At 34.7% G+C, this 19,062-nt stretch overlaps 1 protein-coding gene across 1 annotated transcript in view; it reads left to right on the top strand.

Annotated features, from left to right (window-relative positions):
• The first annotated feature begins 1,162 nt into the window (after positions 1-1,162).
• Positions 1,163-19,062, top strand: part of LOC134535189 (mitochondrial import inner membrane translocase subunit TIM50-C-like) — a 47,362-nt gene continuing 29,462 nt past the window's right edge. Inside the window, exons 1-4 of the mRNA XM_063374213.1 lie at positions 1,163-1,381; positions 4,563-4,721; positions 9,787-9,899; positions 17,880-17,999. Of these exons, the coding sequence (XP_063230283.1) occupies positions 1,216-1,381; positions 4,563-4,721; positions 9,787-9,899; positions 17,880-17,999 (558 nt within the window). The 5' untranslated portion in view covers positions 1,163-1,215. The remainder of the gene's footprint in view (positions 1,382-4,562; positions 4,722-9,786; positions 9,900-17,879; positions 18,000-19,062) is intronic.

Genomic DNA, 19,062 nt, shown 5'->3' with positions numbered 1-19,062 from the left:
AGCGGATGCTCGGCGACCGACTCAGCCGCGACCTGACCTCCCTCCAAACCCAATTCCTTGCCCACGGCATCGGGCTCAACCACGCAAAATCCACCTCCATCCTCTTCTCCCACCTCCACCCCCGCCAAGACCATCCACCTGTCATCTCCAGCGTGGCCAACCTCTGGTCACCTCAACTCCGCTACCTGGGGGTCACTCTGGACAGGACCTTCACCTTCCTCCCCCACCTGGAAACCGTCTGATCCAAATCCCGTGCCGTGATGGCCCAACTGGCCAACGTACTTCGACCTGCATCCGCCATTCCACTCCCCATCTGAATCACCGCATACCGCACCTACGTCATTCAACACTTCACCTATGCATGCCCTACCTGGGCCCACTCATCTCATTACAACCTCTGCCCAATCAGCGTTTATACTTCCTCGGCATTCGCCTCATCCTGGGGCTCCCCCGCGCCATGCCAGGAACACCCTCGACCAGACCGGTCTCCCCCACCTACACCACACCCTGTCATCCTCCACCGACACCTTCCTCCGCCGCTGCGGGCGCAGCAACAACCCATTCATCAGACAGCTGACTGTCCTCGCAACCTGACACACCACATCCCTGCTGACCGCTTTTCAGCACCGGACATCTACGCGACAATTACGACGACGACAACGATGATGCGCGGCCAGGGGCTGGCGCACGCGCCAGGTAACCCAGGTGACCACCACGTCAACAAGCAGAACTACGGACTACCACCTCCAGCACCACCATAGTCTTCGCTGCCACCAACCACCATCATCAACTCCGCCTCTCTGTGCTGCCACTCATCAGCAGCATGGCAACATCACCAACAGAGCACCACCCCGCCAGTCAGCCAACGGACGCCACCAACCAAGCAGCAGAGCCCCAGGGACGGAACGTCGGAGGAGCTTCTTCATTGAACATGTTGTAAATAAAACCATTGTCACCATGAAGCCCTCGCGGCCATGTATATATACATATATTTTTCACTTATCCTTGTACTTTTATATTTTAATAAAGATGAATTTTCGGCGGGTGACTCCCCTTGTGGGAGTCCCCAATTTAAAATATATATATATATCCTCTTAATTTTGATGTTTACATATTCTTTGGTTTTTAATTTTCAGTTGACTGACTATATTTTCTTCTCTTTGGTAGTTATAACCATGTGGTGCTTAAGCATTTGTAAACATTAAAGTTATCGGCATGGCTTTGTACGTTTTAAAGTTAGTAAGACCGCTGAATAATATTCCAAAGTGTTCACGCTTACTGGCGACATATAACTGCACTTTAAAAACAAATACGTCAAAAATTTTACAGAAGTTTTTAAAATTAACTTTGTTGCCCACCGGCAGTTTTTATAATCCATGCAGTGAGTAAAGATTTTTATTTGTAACATAATTGTTTGTCTCCATTTGATTATGATATGTAGAAATTTTTTTTGGGGTAGTTGTAAAGTTTTAGAGCTGTGAAAAAGGGAGGTAAAATATAAGTGATTATAATTAATGGGCTAATAAAAAATATATATATTTATAATTATGGTTTTTATAGTTCCAAATGAATCTAAGTAACTTGATAGTTGAGTTATTAGAAAGACCAGGAAATTTTTAGGTTATAAATAATTAAAATTAAAAAAAAGTATGTATTAGTTATAAGTTCTTAAAATCACTCAACTGAAAATCTTTTAACATAATGCAGTATACTGTGCGCCAAATCTTTTTGAACAGACCTCCATAGTTGCAAACTTGCTGGGAACAGATCGGCGTAGTCGTAGTGTTCAGAGCTATATGAAACTAAATAGTGCATTCTCGGCAAGGCCTGGTTGGCATCAAGTGTTCTGAAATCATCAATCCATTGTTTTAACACTGGTGTGTGTTTCTACATGTTGCTATATGTTATACATATTTTGAACGGATAATAGGCTTAAAAGAAAAATATGCAGTGCCCTAGGAGATTTTCTAAACTCTTTGGCTGCACCTCGCTGATATGCATTCACTTCCCCTACTTCCCCCTCTTCCCCCACCACGCTTACCGCTTATGCTCCTCATCTGTGCACTGATAGCCCGCAAGATTTTTGTCATTGTTGTAAAGTTGTAAAGCTGCTGTAGCCAGCTAGGAATTATTGAGAAGCAAAATAGTGCAGATTTGTGATAACACTGTGATTAACATACTTTTTCCCCCCCTCAAAATTACTACCTCACTTTACTTTAGTACCTATTATAGTGTGGAAGGATTTGCGGTATTGTGAGTTTAAGAATTTTATCTTCATATTAACTTGATTTAAATATATTGAACTACATGAGTTTCCGTGATCTTTGCAACTAGCATGTTTTTTCATTATTTAAACATAAAGAAAACACATTTTCTAAGATGTTCAATATTTTAGTTTTTAAATGAGGCTGATCTTATCTAATCAACTAGCATCTTTAGTTACATGGGAAAATGCTTGAAGAACTTTGGTGTACATTCATTTATGCTTCATAGACAAACCACCCCATTCAAAAAAATTTAAAATAACATTAAAATGACATAAAACTGATCTAATACAGAAGCAGTTCAGTTTCTTGGCAGGAAGTGAGTTTTAGTGTTGGCCTGAAAATAAGTTACGAACATTTAATTCAATGAATTAGTCAAATAATTTTGCAAAATCCTAAATATTTGCCTAATAAAAACAACTGAAAAGCGCAAGCTACAGTTATAAATTGCCCATTCACAAACTAAATGACAATTTTCTCAAGACCTGTCAAGTTGGTCCATCAATTCCTACATTTGGAAGGAAAACCCTTAGATCCACAGCACCTTGTGCATATATCTAAATGTTCCTTTAAAAAAAAAAAAAAAAAATCTATTTAACAAAATAGTTGAAATTTATTCTGCCAAATGAATAAATGATCATAATTTTAAAAGTTTATACACCTTGCAAAGAAAAAATATAAAATTGGTAAAAAAAAAAAATTATTGGAAATAATGTTTTTAGTGAATTACAAATATTTTAATTTTGTGCTAGCCAGACGGTAGCAATTTCTCTCAATTTGTGTTTTCATCACAGGTCATGAGTATCAATGTCTAAGTATGGTATATGGATATTAAAATTTTTTGTGCTGTAAATTACAAGACATTTCAAAAATATAAAAATTCACAGGTTAAAAGCTCCTAGGTTAAAAGCTCCTTATCTTTTTATAACCATCCATTTCAGGAAAGTAACTACTATTAAATGTAGTAGCAAAAAAAAATTATTTTGGTTAAGTCACCTTTAAAAAAAAGTAGCTTATCGACTCACATACCAAATTCAGCACTTTATAGGGGTAAGCAATGAAGCTCACTTAAATGTGAGTTAGAGGACAAAAGAAATTTCTGGCATCATTTATTTATTATTTTAAATATTATTTGACCCCATTTGTAGGGTATGTGTAGCCAATAGTAAAGCAGTATTTCAGGGAAGTCCCAACCTTTTTTTCTGTAAGGTAGGTGACGTGCTGAGTTTCATCAGTCGTTGGTCGATTACTACTGTGTTAAGAGTACATGCGGAGGGAGGTGGCTCATCAAATATGAGATTGTAAGGATGGACAATTTCACATCTGGGTAACAAGTATTTTTTTTTTTAGTTTTGGGATGTTTAATTAGAATTTATAGGCCCCAGATGTGCGGTGCAGGCCCGGGTGGTTCGCTGGTTTACTGGGAGTATTTTCCAGTGTATTTTCGTAGCTAGATGACGGAGTTGCTAGGCACATTATTTGGTTTTACGGCACAGGAATGCAAATAACGATCAATGAAATTGAGCAAGTGTGTTCGTTCGTGATCTTGTGTAGGACCTGTAGTGTTTTCGTTATAAAACGAATAAATGCCAAATTTATTTCAAACTCATTTATTAAATTTTAACTACCTATACAAAGTTATGAATAATATTAAAATCATCAACAGAATTTTACATCTCACTACCTGCAACAGTCGTCGAGAGATTCTTCAAGTGTTTATGGTTGTGTAAGGCACAGTCATCGTCTTAACCGTGAACGATTGAAACTTGTTACAACTTCATTTTGCTTCTTCACCTCACACATCTCTGCTTGTAAAACTTCTATTATTTTATATAGTGAATATTCATCATCACTACTATAATGGGCATCCTTTTTATTTACTACCATTTTTTATCACTATTTTCCACCTGGTGCAGAACCATTGACATCTGTTCTTAATTTAATTTTATGCTGCAGAAATGATACGTGTGATATATTTATCATACAATACACAAGTTTTTAACAATATTTTAAATTTTAAGCATGTCTCATCCCATTTTGTTTGGATATTGTTTGCCACAATTCTAGCATTACTTTAAGTGTCAGCCATCTTACCGCTGAGGTATGGTAATGTAAGTTTGTGCTAAGTCTTCTTGTGAGCCTTGCAAAGTCCACATTGTTCTCCATGCTGGGGCATGTAAATATGGCTAAATCTTAGGCTTTCAAAATTGTTTAGTTAAATTAGAGTCAACTACATGTAGAGTACATATTTGAGTGTGACAAAATGATGTGCAGTTTGTGTGTTTGGTTTTTTTACAGGAACATTTTCAGACACACGCAAGTTAATAGCTGAAGATAATAAAGAAAGCAATGAAGAACAGAAGAAACGAGATGCTTCGTGGAGGACGATGAAATACAGTTTTATAGCATTTGGAGCATCTTTTGGCATACTTGGAGTTTACATGTTTGTAGAACTAGGTAACGTGTGTTTTCACATTTTGAGTTTTAGAAGCAGGAAGCATTAAGTGTGATCCTGACTCGCACAACACATGTCTTTACCAGCAAGGCTCTGAACTGGAGTGCATTCTTTCTGTCGACTATAACATTTGACCTTACCAAGTTGTAAAAATTGCTAACTTTGCATATAGAATCACCTTGGGGACAGCATTATTTTTTTTTTTTGCATTATTTAGACCATATATAAGGGAGCAGAAAAATTTATATAGAGGTTTATATAGATATTAGTTTCAAAGGATTTTGAGAGTGCATTGCAAGTTCTATGTTACAGCCCCTGTAAGCTGAGCTGTATTCAAGCCTTTGGTGGTGAAAGCATTAAAAAAAAAAATGTATTTGTCTGTGGGCCCAAGGAGAGCTAGCTGTAACAGTGCTCTCTGTTTTCTCCTCAAGGCAGTAGCTTGATATGCTCTCTCTTGTATTCCTTCCTCTTCCCCAGTGGAACGTCGCCATGGGCATCATCTTGCTCCTTGGTCTACTGAGTTTCCTGTCACATCCTGCATGCTCGAGATGGTCTCCGAGCTGTGTAAATGAGAGTAGATCCAGCAGAAAGCAACGAGTGTTTGGGCCTAGCCATTATGAAACTCTGGGACCTTCTGGTTCCACCAGGTACATCCCAACCTCAATTTGTTTGTTTCTTTTTAACCTTGTTGGGTCCAGATATTTTACAATCGTTAAAGAAAGTTGCAGGTCTACCACATTGTGCTTTCACTTATTTTGCAGTAATGTCTTGGTAATAAGTTGCAGGTCACTAGTTATACAAATTTGAAGAGAGGTTTTTTTTAAAAAAAAAAACTTTCAAATATATTTTATCTATTTTCAAGCAATCTGGTTACAGTTTCTCAAGACGCTATAATTATGAATGTTATGTTGTTTATTAACAGTAGCTTTGCTCGCACAATATTTATTAAAGTGCTAATATTTTAACAATTTGAGAGCAGTATGTGATTAATTCTTAACATCCTTCAGTAAAGTGATAGATGCAAAAACATGTCAGGTCTGTAAGGTTTTGTTTGAAACTAAATTATTTTGGGTTGGAATTATGAAAATGATTCTACTTGTGTACCATAATCATTATTCAAGAAAGAAGTTTACTTTGTAATAGAACTCATCCCAGGGAAATGGGAAAAGGAGGGGGGGGGGCGGCGAACCCCCCCCCCCCCCCCCCCTCATTCAAAAGTGTTCATGGATTAGATTGCATTAAAGCTATGTAAAAGGGAAGGGAGGACCCCCCGAAAGTAAAAAAATTGGACTTAATTTTTGCAGCTGATGTAGGAAAAATACTGTATAAGGTTTTGGGTTTGTTTTCACATTTTTTTTTTTTGTAATTACATCATTCTCCATAGTTTGTGGCTATGAAAAAAAATTATGTACATTGAATTTGACATGCCAGAGTCTTTTGGGCAACGTTTGACCTTTACAAGAGGCAGTCCAAGCACGTATTTTTGCAGCACAGAGATTACGGACAGTTGTGGTGTTTGTCTTCCTTAAACTGCGATTACCCTGCACGCTGTGTACTTTAGGCACTTTCCCTTGTGTATTTATTATTCAAAGTAAATTATGCGAATTTTAAAGTTCTATTTCGTTGGATTTTGCTATTCACATAGCCTTAATACAATCAAAACCTTCAAGTTTTCACTTAAAGAAACAAATTAAAAAAAAATTAATTACCACTTGCACAATTCATTTACATTAAAATTATAATTTATCATAGTCTGTATTATTTCATTTATTTATATATTATTTTTATAAGTACAATTAGAAAATATTTTATATAGGCACAACTTACCAATGATCACACAAACAAAATGTTACAGTGGACATACTGTGCAAACAGAGTATTCAATACTACACTAATGAAAATAAAAACAATTTGTATACAATATTGATGCAAAAAAACTGAAATAATTTTAAACATTATAGCAATTTATAGAATTGGTAGAAGTAAAGTCGATTAAGTTTTTTAGACATAAGATAGCTATCAATATTTTATAAATTATTTCTTTAAAACTAAATCTCAAAGATGAAATTTTTATAGGAGTATAATACACTATAGGCCTAGAGGGTTGATCTGTAACAGTTTCAAATATTTATACATTGTTCCAATGAAAATATAAGCTGTCAATTTTTTTTTTAATTTTCTGATTTTGGAAGCTCATAACTCTTAAAAAAGGCAATTTCATTGTTGAAATTTTTTTTAAATAGTGCATAAAGTAGCTACACATCCAGAAAAAGTAATATGAAGAATAGATTTGTTTAGCAAATTATATTCCTTCAAAAATAAAAAATTTGTCATTTTAAAGTACATATTTTAGGTAGATTTTTGCTCTTTGGGAAAACATTTTCTTAAATAAATACTGTAAATGATAAAGGCTGTATCTTCCTGAATTAGCTGATTTTTGGTTCATCAACCTGACCGGTTCCAAGTAATACAAGTTAACACAAACCCTTACAAATGCAAAAATCAGCATGTTTTATATATATAAAAAAAATTGTTTGTCATTGGAATTCAGAAAAAAACAGACATTTTAAATTAATTTTTTGGACTCTCTAATCATGTAGGACTGAACAAACAAAGAATCATTTATTTATAAAATGGTCAAGCAAACAATTTTTTTCTGGATCACTTGACATGGAATGGCCCTTAAAGAATGTATGTCATATTTGCCAGCCATGAAAATACAATACATATAGTTTTGGTGCCTGATCTTGAACTTTCTTTGATATAATTAAAAACATACATGTAGGGTTGGTTATTTTTTAATCTCTTTTTTCTCAACATTTATAAGAGCTGGAAAAATAAACCCAACAGCATCCATTAGGAAATGCTTCAGAGAATAAAAAATTATTTTTTCCATATTCCTACATAAATAATAGCTTAATTTTTTTCATAGTTTTAATGCACACTCAACAGCCAGAAAAATTGACAGTATTGTTAATAGTACATAATTTTACTATAAAAAAAGTTTTGTCAGAATCAAAGAGGTGCTTGTTCAGTAATAATTAAAATATCTCTCCAATAAGAAGGGAAAATTTTTAACTGCTGGCTTTTTTTTTAAAGTTAGAGATATTAACAAAATGTTTGTCATATTGTTTCTATCATCACTATTATCATTTATTAAAACATTGATATTATCTGTTTAAAAATTCTTGACAGGATTTCCACTGGACTTATTATTCAAGACAAATGTCTTTCATACGCTAAATAAAAAAATTAAAAACTGACACGCAACACTAGGCGAGTTAATTGTATCCACTACTCAAAACACATGGTCAAACGTGTTTATCGTGCATTCGTTGCAGTAAACAATAGCTAGATAATTTGATACCGGCTCTTATTTTTAAATTCTGGGGTTTTGGGATTGTGCACAGACGATCTGGAGATAATTCCAGGATTTGGAATGGCAAATTAAAACAACATACAAAAAGTATGTATAATTAAGTTTTTTCATTGTCATTTTACTAACAAAGTAATGATATGTCCTTACACAATAGTCATTTATGAGTAATTAGACTTGAATTCACATAATCGCAATAGTTTTTCCACAAAAATAGAGATCCCCTCAAATTAAAATAAACTTACAATATATGTAATTAATAAACTAAACAAATTACATATCAATAAAATTTAACTCTGTATAAACTTTAGTAAACATTTCACTACTACTAAACAACAAGGTGCGCTAGTAACAGGAAACATTTCATATATAAAAATAAGAATCTGTCAAATTCACATTTCTTATGTCAATAACTCAATGTTTTAAATCTAGTTTTTTTTTTTTTTTTTTTGTGAATTGTGAATTGTGAAAATACGATTGAAGAAATAGCAAGGCGTGCAGTGTTTGGTCACCCAGCCTGCTTCTTTATTTATTGCTCATGTATGCTGCAGCCGAGCAAGCGTGTTGCTTTTTTTTTTATCTAATGTAACACTATAGCAAAAATAAACCCTGAACTGCAAGAAAATATTGTCTGTTTACTATTCACACTTGTAAATGATAATAAAATGACTTCCAAATGTAGTACATAACCATTATTTTAGGTAATTAATGCTAATTAATCAAAAAGCAAATACCGGTCAGTTGGCACGCCCTGCGTCTTAAGTCATCAGCAGTTTATTTGCCACTGTCGTTGAGAGCGCTTACTTGCAAGGCACGTGGAGGAGAGGGCGGGTAGCCGGCGGAGAGTTCGCTGCAGGGAGCGGACATGAGAGAGGACAAGGACATTGTGTTGTAGCAGAGTGCTGATTCATTCACAGGAAATGATTGTTACGGGCTGGGCTGGTGGCGTCCTCGTCTGGAACACCGTGTGTCACGTCAACTGGATACACTCACAACAGAATACTGAGAGGAATTATCAGGAGCACGCGGAGAAAACCAACCAGCGAGATGCAGATAGGATAGGAGTCAACAGAATTTCTTCGCAAGAACAATAGTAACAGGTAGAGCGGGTTGCGGACAAACAGTTCATAAAGAGCTGTGCCATTGTTGCGAGAGCTGGAGGTCTCCGGTTCGTAGCTAGATGAGAGTAGGAGCTCCCAGTGATGTCACGCACAGAAAAGTGCTGATTAAGTAAAGGAAATAAATAGTAAGGCTAAGAGAAAAGAACAGTTTTGAAGTAATTCTTGAGCCGGCCACAACACATGACGGCAATGCCTAATCGATCGGTGCAAGATCCAGAATCCCACCTAAAGCTATTTATAAACTTTGCCCTACCTACTCTCCCTATCCTGTAATCCCTTTTCCTTCTATAGTTAAATCTAGTGGTGTTAGAAGATCCTGAATGTTAAGATGGTGTCTCCGAGTCTCACTAATGGCCAAGCTGTCACAGTTGAGAAATAACCTCAGTTTTTGTCAAGAAAGAGCAAAACCAAATGAGTTATGAGAAAATTTTAATCATAATATGTAAGAGATGGTTATTTGATGTAAGGATTTTCAATTCATCATTAGATCTTTGATATAGTTTACAGTAAAATTCTGATGTTTGTTGTCTTTTTTCCCCCTTCAAGTTAAACATTTTTTCTTTGTTCCAGGTGGGCCACAAAAAGATGAAAATGGTCAAGTGATAGTTGATGAATTCTCTGACATGCCATTGGTTAAGCAGTATTTCTGTAGAATGTTCAGTCAACTAGACTACTTCAAGCGGGTACAGTAGTTTTTTTCTATTACTTATGAGTTACCTATACCTCTACTAAATACAGTTAAACATCTTTAATAGAAACGCGTTACCTAAGTTTTGACCAATTTATTTATAATATTTGCTCATTGTAACTGTTATTTTATCCATAAATATTATCAAAGTATTTCCATGTATTAAACACATGTACAGAAGGAAAAATCAGACTAATTAGTAGCAATATATTTGCATGCACTTGTTCAATTCATTTAACTCACAGTCAGTGATTTAGTTTTCCCAGCAACAGCTAACACTGCAGGAAGCATTTTCAACAGGCCAAGGCTCTGACAAATGGAATGAAAGTACCATAAAACCTGGTGATTAGGATCAAAAGTTTGCATTATTATATTTTGAAACATAATATAGCAGAAAATATTTATATATAGAACTAATTATTAGAACTAACATTAGAACTATTAGAAAAATGTATCATTTTTGTTGCTTTATTATGTTTCAAAATATAATTTTACAAACTTTTGATCCTATTCACCCCCTTTTTATAGTATCTAACATTCATTTATATTACTTCCTCTTCCGAAAGTTAAAACTCACTTATTATTGTGCAGACAACGTTTCTGTGCACTCCTGCAACATGCCAGAAACTGGTGCACTGTGTTTGTAGTCAGTAGCAGCTCTGGGCCAGGCAAACCAGACAACTGCCCAGTGTTCCGCCCAACCCATTTTATTTTAATTATCCTGGTTTATCTAGTTTGACATCGACTGGGGCTTTGCCCCTTTAAGCCTGGTCAGACTCAGCTCTCTTTGCAGTCCCATGACATCCCTAGCCACTCCTTTCTGGCATTTGCACCGTTGACATGTACACGTGCGTGTGCTGCGTGATGTGTGTTTATGAATGGCACGCCACAGACTCCCGTGAGAGGGCGCCGTAGCTTCAGTGCTCCGTCCCCTTACATAATTATAAATTAAATGAATACCTTTATTTTTTATCCTAAGAATTTTGTGGCATGGCAGATTGGCCAGGAGGATTTTGTTTAGGAAATATTACATTTAATTTTGGTGAGACTAAAGACGGCACCAGACGTTCCTGAGGCGGACCCAAGTCCGGCCAAAGCTATACTTTGTTGGAAAATTAATTTTTAAATTACTTATTGATTCAATCATTCTAGCAGCGAGAAAGCACACAATAATTGTATGAGTGTTTTGTGTGTCTAGTGTTCAATAACTCTTGGCACGCAGTCATAAAAACGTAACTGTAGTTTGGTCAGCACGAGAGACGCCATGTTGCCCGTGCAAAGCATTCGTTCGTCCTAGTCCTTCGTCATCACTGGTCGAGAGCACACACACCAGCACTCCGGCGACCACCGCTTCTAATCACTGATAAGTAGTTTTCCGTTCATGTTCTTAAGTCTTTAAATCTTTTTACGTTTCTCCTCAGGGCTACTCTCGGCCGGCAGGCTGTTTCATTAATTATTCTTATAACTCTCTGCAATCATTTAATCACCCTTGCGTAATTCTTGTGTGGCCATGTGTGTGGACCACATCACAACATAAACTGCCTTGGTCTTCTAACTGTTTAATGATGATGTATATGGGACAGTGTAACTTCTTAATAAACATAGACGTGTGATTTAAATGGTGTTCCTTTCTTCTTGTGCCCACGTGTATAACCTCTACTGCATGGCGGCGTGTGGGACGCCCTGAGAGCCCGCTGTGTTAATCCTTAATGTGTGCCTGATGCTGAGAGCGGTCCAGGTCTTGGCAGTTGGTGTGCAAAATTTAGAGGGTCCAAATCTCGCTCCCACATGGGCAATGTCAAGCCCCGAGAGGAGTCTCCGCTGGGTCCGTGTGCCTTTTCATACAGTGTTGTCCATACAGTAGTTCTCGTATCAAAGTAAAATCAAGCCCTCTAGCCCAGACCTCAAGTTTAAGGCTAAGATCCTTAGTTTTGCAGCCTCCAAGAAAATTATTTCTCCCATGAATATCGTAGTAGATAAAAAATACATACTAGACAGAATTGTAAATAAAACTTTGAATTTTGTAAATATGACGATAAAATTTTTTTCAAAAAATGCTTTCTTATTTAATTTTAATTTTGAAATTTTCAAAACTAAATATTAGGTATATATTTTAACGGTACACGGCTGTTACTTTGCACACAACTTAAAGGAGGTACAATGAACAATTCTGTCTAGTAATTTTTTTAATACAACGTACAGAATTTAAATAATCTGAGTATTAAATACTGTGATTTAACTGTCACTTGCCGCTGATGAAAGGAACGAGTTCAACAGTTGGCCGCTAGAGCTCCGATTAGTTCCGAGTTTACTCACTAGATGGCTCTAATATCGCAGGAGTTCAGGCGGGAATATTATCGCTTCGAAACGGTGAAAACACAACACTAGTATCAGCAATGGTAATCAATGAATTGAAAACCGTCTCACGTTGTCGACAATTTCTATAGATATATTTGTCAGCTTTTCAGTGATGTAAATTATTATTAATATGCTTCACTTGTCGTGACAAATTTATTCATAGAATATTTTTTATTTAAAATCATCTAACTACAATTACTGAATTGTTTTAGTAGATAGAGATTTATTATAATAGTTGGGCGTCTTAAAATAAAACTTATTTTGGAAATACTAAAGTGCTAAATATGATTATAATATCTAACCTGTGAACGTCGCACATTACATTTTATTACAACATTATTTCACATTTTATCTTAGTGACTTCATTATGTATTTTGATATGAGTCTTTACCTTAACACATGAATGAATCCTGCAATCACGGTGTATTACAATAATAGCAAAATGGTTTTATATAATAATATAACTTCCAAAATCAATTTAAATTATTAAATTGTTATTTATACTTCTATTCAAGAATCGTACATTCAAGACAAATAAATAATGTTTAAGATTTTATTAGAATATTTCAATTATTGTAAAAAAAATTTATTTGCAAAATGACAATGATTTTCTATAAATTTATTTAATTATATTTCTTTAGTAATATTTATTTAATTGTGTTTCTTTAATTATATTTGTACCTCGACTTAAGCTCTGGTAAAATGGGCTATACCTCTGGGTGTAATGTTACATAAATGAGTTATGATCAAAATATTAATAGTTACTATTGCAACTCTATAGAGATGTTTAAAAAAAAATAGTAACTGAAGGACCAGCCGCCTATGGCAACTTCCTCCCGTAATGATTTAGTTATGTATATAACGATACAAAAATACAAAAATAAGGGCCAATCTCTCGATGCTGTCGTTGAACAATGGTTAACTAAAAGTCGTTTAAAATTACCTTTGGTTTTTAACAATAGATTTTTCACTACCCAAGCATTTATTGTATCACTAACCTTGAGCAGTTAAACATTTTCGTTAGTTACACAAGTTCGTTAGAAACACAATTACAAAGCAGTGGCGATTCTTTTTTTTTTATTTTTCTTCTGGGGTAATGTAAAATTATGTTTGTAAACAAATATTGGCCAGAAAGAATGATATATTTTTCAATTTAACTTCCGCTACATTATTTGCAACTATAAATGATCAAAGAAACATAAGTTCCAAGTGCGCGCATACACGCACGCATATGTATACATGTAAATACTTTTGAACAAGTGAAATGAGGAGTTTTAGCAAATAAACATTCAGGTAATTTTCCAAAATACAATTTTAAAGACCTTTATATTGTGTTCTTCCATTTTCAGTTAGATTTATTTAAATTATTTGGCAAATATTACAATCTAAAAACTTTTGTAAGTATGTCCAGTAATTTTTTTAGGTAATTTTATTTGTGTTACAAGAAACCGAAGATCTTGCTGAAGTAAAATTATTATGTATATAAAATGTGTTTAAATGGGTGTGTTATACTTAGATGAAATTGATCTAGAATTATATGAAATAAAATTCTATTGTTTTACCAGCCTTTGAGCTTTCTAGCTTACGTGAAATTGTTATAATTAAACTTTATTGCCTAAGTTTTGAATTGCTCGAATATGCAAAAAGTAATTCACTCGCTCACACACTGGCCTATAAAAATTCCAACCCACTACAGAGAACCACCAAATATATTGCGTAAGTGTTTCTGAAATGGAGTTAAACTTTAAAATTGCCTTTATTATTTCAAAAAAATAATTGAAAACTCCAAGCAAATGTAAGAACACGTCTTCTAGATATAATGGAAGATTATAATGCTGTGTCAGAATTCGCCTGAAGAATATACTTGTAGATACTTTGGAAGTGACTTCGCAAGGCTGTCAGAAATGGACGTGAAGTATGCTATGCAATACGCAAGTAAATGAATCTGTGTAATTCTCGCGTACTTCCAGTTGAAAATACGTCTTCATTTGAAAAAAATTTGGTCATATTTTATATATCATTTAAATAATTTAAGAGGTCGTAAAATAAATATCATTTATTTTGTATTTTACTGGTATCAATAAATAAATTGACAAAATTAATTTATGGATGTTAAAAACGAAGTTTCAACAAACACATGTATATATTTAGCCTACCGATCGTTACTACAAAACAAAAGTACAATAATAATGTAAGATGCCTTCAATTCACGTGACAGCGATGAAGTGTTAAAAGAAAGGACTAATTTCACATGTGTTTAAAAATAAAATCCAAACATCCTTTTTGGCTGGCTAAACATTGAACATATCCGGATTCGTCAAAGGCAAGTGAAGTACGCAAGGTTGTAAACATGTAACTGCATTACTTTCTGATTAATTTTAATAAAATTATGCATACCTCCAAAAAATGTTCAGTTAAAATTAGTATTGTATTGGTGTTTTTATTAAAATATAATGTATACCGGGTATATTTTTATTGTGTTTTAAGGTTTGTTGACTTTTGTACCTCATGTACTTTTGGTGAAAAGTGAAAATGTAATTATGTAGGTATTATTTATTATCAGGGCCCAAAGCATAACTTTATGTTCGTTGGCCGAAAATGAATTGAAGTTATACTTGTATATCTAAGAAAAATATTTGTATTTTGTATTAATGTAAGTATTTTATTATGTAAATTTTTATTACTTACAAATATTTTGTACTCATAATATCTAGTTTCTATTTGTCTTAAGACATAATCAAATTATACACTCAGCAAAAAATATTTATTGGTTCACAATTTTTCATTGTTACAATATTTCAAAATGTAAATTTGCTATTCAGCAATATCAAATTCTAAAACGTGAGTAAAAATTATCATTAAATTATATCAATGGCATATTTATTGGATTAGTATTCCTTGCTCCTAATCACTTACTCTGGTTGATTACCTTCTGTATAACTTCAGTCAGTGATCGTAATTTATGTACACCTTTTCCCCACTAAGACGATTCAGGTGCAGATTCTGGAGCAGTGTTTTTTTATGTACGGATGTGTCAATAAATCCGTCAGTTTGTGGGTGGTGTTGGGGGGAGGGGGGGGAATTACTACTCTTAAAATATCACTTTATCTGTATGCTTGATAAAATATCCTTTGGTTAGCTCCCTCCAAAATATTCTTATACAACCTATGACGTGTAGCCTACTCCTTAGATATTTTACTTCCAACACGTTTGATTGCGTAGAGAAGGCGATTCTTCGAGTATGTGGCACTTTCAGAATTAAATAATTATTATTAGTTACAACTGATGTTTATTTTGAGCCTCTTTGACTTCCAGTTCATACATAAAAGACGAACTACCAGTGATGCTTGACGTCACCAGTAGGGATAGCGTGAAGGAGCTCCTCATTTCGCCAGACGCGACTGGCATACACACGTATTTATATTGCAATAATAAATTACTAAATGATAGCTTATTTTTCGAAAATATGATTATGTTTTTTTACAAGAAGTACGAATGCCAGGACATTTACAAATAACATCGTTTTTAAACATCACATATAAAAAAAGGAAGTGTAATCAAAAGCCATAAGCTGCAGGTCAGCTAAAAACGGAAACCAAACATTTTTCTAGCTCTAGCCTCATGTATACATGCTTAAAAACATAATACATTTAAAACACTAAAATTAATGCAATAACCTGCAATATTTTGAAGACAGATATTCAGCTACAAAATATTCTCCGATAGTATAAAAAGTTCACCTGTATATATAGTTGCAAAGAAAAATACAGTCCTAATGAGATATCAAATATAGCAAATAATATCGCTTTGCAACATAACGTCATGCTATTAGATGGTCAACGTTCAACTGTTTGTGTAATACACATACGCACACACCTGTGACAAAATGTGTAAAGAAATAAAATTTGTAGGAGCGCAAAACCTTTGTAGTACACAGTTAAAAATTATTATTATATTTTTTACGGGGGCAGGAAAACTACATTACTGGCCAACTTATTTGAATGTAGCGGTTAGCTGTGAACGAGCGTTCTTGGAAAAGAGACCAAATCTTGATAGTTTTGGCCACATAATCACCGCAGTAAAACATACAATTTGTATATCGTATATGTGTAGTGCACCAAATTAATATTTATTATAATTACCTTGCACTCGGTTACGTACGGGTTTCTAACTGAAATGTACCAAAAATAGTAATATTTATTCTCTTGCCCTTTGTTGAGGATCGAGTAGTCTTGGATGGGTGTATGGGAAAGGGACAGATAGGCAAAGGGATTGGAAATCTAATGCTAGCCGAGGAAGAGTACACCCATCCCCACCCCCCTCTCCCAGACCGGTCGTAAACATGACACCCCGCTGGGCGATAAGAATTCTGAGAACAGCGTCCTCTTGCCCACCCCCCTCCTTTTTCCACGCGTCGCTACATCGTTCAACAGTACTGCTAATGCGCTCTGTTGAGGACAAAGATAACTACGCGTGTCTTTGCCCGCTCGCGAGAAACTCAGGATCTTAGCCTTAATGTGAAAAATAATGGAAATTAATGGGAAAAGGAACAATTAAATTGTAAATAGCATGTAATTTTAAGTGCTAATTTTGACTTCAATTGGGTTTTCATGATTTCACATTAGAAAAAACTTTCAATGATTTAACTGCCTCGTGTAATGACGAGATTTCATCAGAGTTTGATTGATAGCATTTTTAAAAACCAACCAAAATTTAATGTATCAGGAAAGAGTATTTAAATTTTGTATGCCAAATTATTAAAACAATAATCAAAATAGAAGTTCCATAAAAATGTTGTTTCAAATAATTTAATTTTCAAAATTTTTCCATGTAGAGCCCTTGAATGTCCTTTTCTCTGGGGGCTATACCTTCTGCCTTCCCAGACCCCCGGTAAAGCCATTATCAAAAATAGTATGGCCCTGCAATGTCTAGGGCTGCTACTGTTTGTATTTAGGTGATAAAATTGTTTATTTCTTTCTACTGCGTCACTATTTTTATATTGAGATAGAATCAAGATTAATGCATAATATTGCATAATAGTTTTTATTTCTTTTTCTCTAATGGTTGGGTAAAAAAAAACAGACTTCTCATTGCCATTTTAATGTACTTTATTGGGAACATTAATGAATACTTTATTTCTTTTATTGGAGAACTAGAAACAATTTATCCGCAACAGCCTTTGCATAATGCCCTGACTCACAAATGACTGTATCACACAGAGTTTTCATGTAACAGCCTTTTAAAACTGCTATGGATTCAGTCTTAACATAAGTAAAATGATCCATAGCCAAAGCTAGAAATAATTTTAGAAGCTGTTGAATTGAAATACACAGTATTATGTACTTTCAGGGCAAATACGATGTAAGATGTTTCATAGCAATGGCACTGGCTCACTGCCCGTTTTGTGTCTACCTCAAGAAAATACACACCCAACAATACTAATTCTCTCAAGTTAATATTTATTTTTATTTTATACTAGACTTCCACATTTTATATTTGAGCAGTGTTAGCTAGATTTACTATACCAGATGTTTTCAGAGTGTGTATACCCTCCTGTGCAGTTTCTAAGTGGAGAACAATTTTCTTCTTTGGTGATTTAGCCCATTATACATTCCAGGCAATTAGGGAGCCATCTAACAAGAAACTTTTGCCTGACCCTTTGAAGTTTCCATACATTCAGCCTCGATACACTTTGGTTCTGGAACTGCGAGATGTGCTCGTTCATCCGGACTGGACGGTGAGTAGAATACTTGTACTTTTGTCACATCAGAGTCAGGATAATCGAGACACATACTTACTGAGGTATGCAGGTATGCTTCATAAACACTAACATGGAGTACCTGTATACACTATTCTCTTAGCTGTACGTGAGGTAAGATGCAGTAAAAATAAATGTGTATGCACTGACAATTAAAAACTTAAGGTCTACGTGTTTCCAGCTCAGTGATATGAGCGAGTATTCCCAGTTGATGCTGTCTGCTTCCTCTCGCAAGCTGTAATGTCTTAGTGGCACTTTGCATGCAACTGTTGGCTGATTACCATGTTTTCTCGCATAATCGTCGCACATATTATTCTAAAATAAAGTTTGAAAAGTAGGGGTGCGACAATTATGCGTAAAAAAAAATTTTTTGTTAGGTAAAGTTATTCATAAAAACAATACCTGTTCATGGAAAGTACGTTTATTTAAAAACAGTTGGAGTATACAAGAGCACGTCAAACAATCTATATTAATAATTCATTAAACATAAACCTTTCTTCAACTTTAAATAGAAAAACCAAAACTCTAACGTAAACGCAAGCCACTTGAATCTGACGTGTACTAACGTGCCGTAGTACACACTTGCCACGAAAGAATGCGGGCTATCAAATGTAGTTAACTCGGCACCTGACAGAGAGAGCGCGTTGCATCCAATCGGCGAGATATCGATATTCGACTACGTGCGCGCACTCTATACGGGAAGGAACATAACCAAACATGAATGATGCGCTGGCTACATTTTTATAAGCGGTACACCGTGGCAACGCAGACAATCAGATAAAGGAAATAACGTTTAAAAACGTCTTTAAAATAAAATTTACATGTCAGAAAACTTTGTATTTCCGTTAATTAAATAAATAAGTGTTAATGACCGAAATTAAATTTTAGATTTCTACTTTAAAATACATAGTTTTATACGGAAAATATATCTATACCGCGGCGACGCAGACAATCAGATAAAAGAAATAACGTTTAAAAACGTCTTTATAAGAAAATTTACACATCAGACAACTTCGTTTTTTTCCGTTAATTAATTATGGAA

Source organism: Bacillus rossius, chromosome 1, assembly GCF_032445375.1.
Source record: "Bacillus rossius redtenbacheri isolate Brsri chromosome 1, Brsri_v3, whole genome shotgun sequence".
In the NCBI taxonomy this organism is placed as follows: domain Eukaryota; kingdom Metazoa; phylum Arthropoda; class Insecta; order Phasmatodea; family Bacillidae; genus Bacillus; species Bacillus rossius.
This window is presented reverse-complemented; position numbering and strand designations above follow the sequence as displayed.